The sequence below is a fragment of the Xiphophorus hellerii genome, chromosome 1 (genome assembly GCF_003331165.1).
Source record: "Xiphophorus hellerii strain 12219 chromosome 1, Xiphophorus_hellerii-4.1, whole genome shotgun sequence".
In the NCBI taxonomy this organism is placed as follows: Eukaryota; Metazoa; Chordata; class Actinopteri; order Cyprinodontiformes; family Poeciliidae; genus Xiphophorus; species Xiphophorus hellerii.
This window is the reverse complement of record NC_045672.1, coordinates 26,525,063-26,531,905: the sequence shown is the minus strand read 5'-3', so window position 1 is coordinate 26,531,905 and position 6,843 is coordinate 26,525,063. Positions and strand designations below refer to the sequence as shown.

Here is a 6,843-nt window from a genome sequence, read left to right as displayed (position 1 = left end):
AAACGTTATTCCCAAGCAATTTCTTTCAATATAAAGCTTGTGAGACTCACAAAAACTGCAGGTGTGTGTCTGTTTCTGGTGAATTTTTGGTTAAAACAAGTTTGTTCTGCATTCAGTGAAGTTATTCACAGTGGGTAGAGAATCTGGAAATTTTACTCAAGTAAGAGTACCTATACTTCATAATGAAATTACTAAGGTATTTGAACTGAGTACATGTAACAAGTCAACTCTACTAAGTAATTAAGTTTGTCTATAATGCGCCTTTCAAAGAAAAAAAGAAAAAATTTAATTTTAAAATTGCAAATTTACAAAGCAAGCGGGTCCAATTCATATACGGAAATATAAAATACAATTGATCCAATTATATAAAATCCAAATTATCCCGACGGGGGAATTAAAATTAAAATATATATATTAAAATTACAACAAATCATCTAAATGCCTTCAAAGACTTTTTGATGGTGATACTGTGGGTAGCAGTCAGAGTTGCAATGAATATGAAGAGGCCTCTGACTGAAGACTGTTGTATGACAGTTCCATGACAGTCATTACAAACCAACAGCTCAAATTCTGGTGTGGAGATATTTTACAATAACATGTCCTGGATCTCTGTGTAAAGAAGAAGTTGTTTTTATTTCCTTCTTCCTCTGTTCTTTGGTCCTGCTCTGCATCAATGAAGCTTCCTTTTCAACTGCTCTCTAATTTGGTGTTGACGTTCAGGTATTATTTGAGCTTTTAATATGCTAATTAGCTGCTCCCAGCCTGTAAAAACAATATGCTGTTGCCACGGTTACGCATCATAACAGCAATCTAAAAAAAAAAAAAATCTAAATTATTCGAAAGCTAGTAAGAATGATTTTAATAATGCTACTTACTATGAAAACGTTCATCGATAACATTTTCGGTTGCTAAATTTTGCAACAACACAAAAGCCCAATAATTATACCGATGTGTAAATAATTAACTTTAATAAATGCAAGTTCTCTTGTAAGTTGTCATATGTTTTAACACTGTTTTTTCTTTAACAACGGGTTTGAGAGTCCAAATCTGGCAACCACACCGTCCACGTCGTCATTTCCGAAGCCGAAGAATAGGGTTCGCTTGGTTCGTGACCTTGCACCGCCCGCCTGAGCTTTTAGTACATGTTTGTTCCAGTTGCCATGACCGCTCTCACATCGACTGAAATAACAACTTTTAGAGAAATGTTAAAACAGCGGTAGCCGAGCTGCTGCAGCGCGGGATCGAGCCGAGTGAAGAGACGTTCTGGCGGATAAAATAAAAGGTTCTGAAAGCCCGACTGAGGAAAGCGGAGAAGCGTATTACATCAAAATGGCAACCCCCTATGTGACAGATGAATCTGGTAAGGCTGTTGCATGTGGTAGACATTTGTCCAACTGAAATCAGTTTCATTGAGCATACCCACAGTCTCTCATGGACTTGTGTTTTCTATCTGCACTGCTCAGAGTTTTCGATTTCAATCAGTGCATTTAACTCGCATATTGGGTTTTAATGTTAGCTTAGCCTGCTAGCTAACACGCTATCTGCAGAGCTAGTTAGCTTTTTGATATCGCACTGTGTAATTTACACATGTAAACATTACAGTGAATAGTAAACCTCCTCTTACCAGGAATACATATACCCACTCACAGTGAAACTTTATGTAATGATGAGCTTATAACCTACATGGAAGCCGATTTTGCAGCCTGCTAGCGTAAGTTAGCATCCGGTGTACTACCCCCCGCTATCGTGAAGGATTATATTTCAATTGAAACGATATTTTCTTACTTTATTAGATTTTATTTAAGTTCAGTTCTATTAACCCCTTATTCTTTTTAATAACACGACAGACTAATAAAGCTTGTTAGCTTTATACCTGTTTCATTGTGAATACAGCCAAGTGGGTGTATGAATAGCTTGTTGGTTAATATTGTGGCTCTAAGGATACTATTAGAATTACTTTGGTACCGCCTAGTGGTCAGACTGTGAACTACAAGTGGTTCATGGAAACCGTTTAGGCTTAATCGCTGCTCTGAAAATGTTGTTGAAAATGAGTCTGTATACTCAGCGATAACTTGATTTTTAAATTAGTAGAGGATTATTTCAAGAATTGATTTATCACGCTTAATCCGGTTTAAGCACTAGTCTGAAAGGAATCAGAACAGGTCTTTCCAAAAAGTGCCTTTACTCACTTAATACATGATTTCATAAGTAGAAGTGGTTTGGATAGGCTTTTCCCTTAATAAATACAATAATAATTCATAGGGTAAGTTAATAAAAGATCAAAGTTTTTTTTTAAAATTTTGGATAAAATGATGGAAAAGGTTCAAAAGCTTTCAAACAAGACAAAATGTTCTAAGTATATATTTTACATTTACTTGGGATATTAAGTAGAGTTTGATCTGAACAAATACTTTTTCACAGACCAATAAAAATAATGAGATAATACTTTTACAGCACCACTAGAGGGCCAACCAAAGCCTACTTTAAATCCTTTTATTCCCTCAGGGAAATACATAGCTGCAACTCAGCGACCCGATGGGACATGGAGGAAGCCGAGACGGGTGAAGGATGGTTATGTCCCCCAGGAGGAGGTCCCCGTGTAAGTGGAAGTCCTCCCTCTCTCTGCTTTACACGCACACAGTAATTATAAGCTGGTTTTCTTACACGTGAGCCGATGCCAGACAGTGTCTCAGCGCCAGAATTACTCAGTTTATGAATGAGGAATGAGGCAGGATGCGGCTCAGAGACCTGCTATAAACAACAGGCTTTTCCTTGAAATTTTGTGTAAGTTTGGCCTCATGAAAGGAATTGACTGTTTTATATTTTCACAATGCCATTTAGCCCTGTGCCTCTTTTATCCAACCTTTTAGAGGAGATGTTTTTTTTGTAGAGTTACTAGACATCAAATCTGATGATTGATCTGATCTCGTTTATGGTTTTCGAAGTAGTCTGAATAAGGGCGGCAACTAAAAGACAAAAAAATGACACATTCTACAGATTTTTCATTTAACCACTTTGTCCTTTTTTAAATACAATATTAGAAATGCATTAAAAGAGGCAAATAGACATTTATTCAATTCATTTTTTAAATAGGAAAAATACATTTTTATTGGTTAAAATTCAATAACAGCTTCCCGTTAGTGCACTCTTGATCATTTGTAGCAAAGGATGAATCTGCAGCTAAAGCTAACATAAACATGTGAAAATCTCAGCCCTTTCTGCTTGACTTGATATAAATATAACATATGATTAATCTGGTGATTATTTATTGGATTAACCTATTAGTAATTGGTCAGCAAAAGGTGCTTACATCATTTGAACCACATGAAGCTAAAGCCATGCTACTTGAGGAGTTCTGGGTAAAGCATATTTGCAGACAGGTTATTTTCATTTTAAATGCAAAGTGTGTATTTTTTTTTAACAGTTTTGGCTGGCTATTTCAAAAAATGGCCTTGTTTAAGTCTGTATACTTTAGTTAATGATTAATCGATGACTAAATTAGTTGACATTACAGAGTTTCCCCCAGAAAACTTGCTAAGCCTTGTGGTAGGTGCACTATAGTTTTTGAGTTAAAAAATGTTTAACAAGAAATTTGAAAACACCAATGTTATTGGAAGAAGTTAAAAAAGACAAACATTTTTAAAAAAATCAGAAATAAACAACACTTAGCCTGGTGGGGATGTAGGTAAAGCCTGGTGGCCCGCCAGGCTTATAATCGATTCATTATGATCAATCCGATTAGTCACCCTAGTTTGGATTAACTTAGTTGCTCATACTGAGAGATGGTCAAAACAACCTTCTTTACATAAATAGTTTTTTGGGTTTTTTTCTCAGGTATGAAAACAAATACGTCAAGTTTTTCAAGAGCAAACCCGACCTGCCTCCTGGCATGAGCCCATCAGAAGCAGGTCCACCAAAACAGCAGCAGCAAAAGATACCCGGCTGTGCGGACAGCGAGACGGCCGGTCTGTCAAAGTCGGCGAAACGCAACATGAAACGCAAGGAAAAACGAAAACAGCAGCAGCTCCAGGATCAGGACGGCGAGGCGGAGGTGGATGCAGTGAGCAGCGCCGTGGAGAACGTCTCCATCTCAGAGAGAGGCGAATCTGCCACCAAGACCCAGGGAACCACGTCGGTTTCAACACCAGATGAGTCTTCAGCAGCTGCAGCAGCGGGAGCTGAAAAGGCCAAGAAGATCAAAAACCTGAAAAAGAAGCTGCGGCAGGTGGAGGAGTTGCAGCAGAAGGTGGACTCGGGGGAAATAAAGCAGCTGACGAAGGATCAGCTGGAAAAGCTGGGCCGCGCCGAGACCTTACTAGAAGAGCTGGAGCAGCTGGAACGCGACTCCTGAACCGGAAAAAAACGGGAGAGTCAGACTAATCATGCAAATCGCAAACCGGGAAGGACCTTTGCAACTTCCAGAAACAGTTTCCCTATTTGACACCCATCATAAATGATGGCAGGAAGCGCAGCTCTAAGGACAGCATTTCCGTGTGGCAGACATCACACCTGTTTTCTTTAGTTTTAGTTTGTGACCCATCTGCAAATATGCTTTTTAACTATCTTTTAAACAGATCATTGTGACTTGATTTGTGCTTCTATGTTGTTTCCATTTTTGTATTTTTAATCCCATCTGGAACCACAGAAAATAAAAACACAAAACTTTGTGAAAGAGGGTTTAGTTTGTGTCCCCCTTTCTGCTTTAAACAATAGCCACACTGCAAAAATGAAAACTCTTACTGAAATCTTTTGGTTTAGTTTCTTAAAACACTTGAAATAAAACAGAACAAATTTGAAAGTAAATTTTCAGCAAGTTATAGGAGTTTGTTTTAGGTCAATAATTCTTTAATATTGATTTCAAAAAGCGCTTGTTCCACTAACAGATTATTTCACTTATTCTTTCCATAAGTAAAATAGTCTGCCGGTGGAAATAGTACTTTTTAACAATATTAATGAAATTTTGACTTAAAACAAGCTCTTATATTTTGCGGAAAAGTTACTTCTAAGTTAGTTTTCTTATTTCAGATATTTGCATTAGAAACTAGACAAAAGTACTTGGTAGGAGTTTCTGTTTTTGCAGTGTTTGATGTTGAAATGATTTATCATTGTCTCACTTACGCTACATCTCCACAGCCAGTACAGTAAATAAATTATGTATTTGTCTTCTTGTTTCAGAAAGTTTGACTCTTTAAGTAACCTGGATGTTACTGTGGCCAGCAGGACAGAGACCCTGGAAAACTGTATGGGTATGTTGAGAAGAAGGTGTGGCTGTATTTTTCTTTTTGCTAATAAATCCCATAATTAAGTGAATAAAAGTGAACCTATCCTACTGAGGAGTATTACACGTGTAGCTAAAGACTTATAGATTTTATTTTTCTGTCTTGGAGCTCAATTGTTGGTCAAAACTTATTAAAAACATTCAACAGAATAACGTTTTGGTTCTCTTTTCTTTCTTAACATGGGCAGATCAATGATCCAGCAAGCAATCTCCAAATATTTTGTGTAAATTATTATTTTTTTTAAATGAGAAAAGTAATCTGTTTTTTATTTTACAAAACAAATATTTTCAGATGACATTCGTTACCACCAATGCCTGGAAACATTTACTCTGTTATCAAAGATTTAATTAATTTCAGTAATGCCGTTCAAAAACTGAGACACAAATTTTTATATTTTCAAGTGTTTAATTTTGTTAACTTTAATTATCTTTGATTGCAATAAAAGCTAATTAATAAACTTTAATTAGCAACTTAATTAACAGACTAAATCCCTAATTCCGTTTATTCACAAAATTACAATATATGGACTAATCGATGGATCATTTTAGTTTGTGAATTGACTGTGAAGTCAATAAAACAATTATCTACCGTCGTCCTGTACAGGAGGGGTGAATGCTCCAAGTCAAGTAAAAAACTAACTTGCCTGACGGATCTCAATTTTATAGATTATCTAGGGAGGTAAGTTATTAATTGATGAGTTAATCTAAAGTTGATTAATGTTACCGATCGTCTAACGTTTAATCTATGAGGGCAATTTTCTTAAAAAAACGAATTTTCTTTTGAATCAAGACTGTCGACCGTTTTTCCATAAGATAAAATACTAAGTTTTTCATGATATGCTAATTTAACAAAAGAAGTAAGCCAAAAATATTTAGACAGTTTCTTGAGTCAGCTGTTTAAACAACTTAGGGAGCTTGTCGAGTGTTTAAATTTCAAAGCAGAGGTGTATGCACGCATCTTGCGCCCCCCGCCGGACTCTTTTCGGACCGTTTCCTCCGTCCTGATTTGGCTCCGCCGCCATATTTGTTTCTGTTTCAACGGCTCCGTTTACGGATGACCAGCAGCGCCACCTGCTGGATGGCGGCCAAACTAAAATACTAAATGAAGGTATGAGCTAACGTTGTTAGTTAATCGATTGGAATTAATTTTAGTCTAATGAACTACTAATAAGTCGATTAATTGTTTGCCTCCTACTGTTCTCAGATATTGTTGTTGCAGTTTATTTACGAAAAGTATTGCAAAAAACATGATTTTCTGAATGATTTTTGCACCAATTTAAGCTCACAGCTCTGTTTTTGTTGTCATAAAATGCAGTTATGTTTCATAAATTATTGTTCCACCTTTCTTTCCTGGCACCGATGCTGCAACAACTAAGTTGAACCAGTTAATTCTTAGACTTAGACTTAGACTTAGACTTGTACTTTATTGATCCTTTGGGAAGACTCCCTCAGGAAATTGAAGTTACCAGCAGCTCCCAGGCAAAAAACAAAGTTAACACACAGTAAGCAAAAGTGCAAAAGAATACAAAATACAAATTAAATACTAAGGTACACACCAAATGTGA

The 6,843-nt window shown here is 36.5% G+C and overlaps 1 protein-coding gene across 1 annotated transcript; it reads left to right on the top strand.

The window, feature by feature from the left end:
* Positions 1-1,094: 1,094 nt before the first annotated feature.
* On the top strand, positions 1,095-5,428 carry pym1 (PYM homolog 1, exon junction complex associated factor). Its single transcript, XM_032554559.1, has 3 exons — positions 1,095-1,360; positions 2,506-2,599; positions 3,835-5,428. Exons 1-3 carry the CDS (start codon positions 1,330-1,332, stop codon positions 4,349-4,351), a joined length of 642 nt encoding a protein of 213 aa, XP_032410450.1. The 5' UTR covers positions 1,095-1,329; the 3' UTR covers positions 4,352-5,428.
* The last annotated feature ends 1,415 nt before the right edge of the window (positions 5,429-6,843 follow it).

Bases quoted from the DNA above. Each gene is read 5' to 3' on its own strand.
- pym1 (XM_032554559.1), top strand. From the start codon at position 1,330: ATGGCAACCCCCTATGTGACAGATGAATCTG. The intron at 1,361-2,505 runs GTAAGGCTGTTG...TTATTCCCTCAG, and splicing joins CTATGTGACAGATGAATCTG to GGAAATACATAGCTGCAACT. The intron at 2,600-3,834 runs GTAAGTGGAAGT...TTTTTTTCTCAG, and splicing joins CCCCAGGAGGAGGTCCCCGT to GTATGAAAACAAATACGTCA.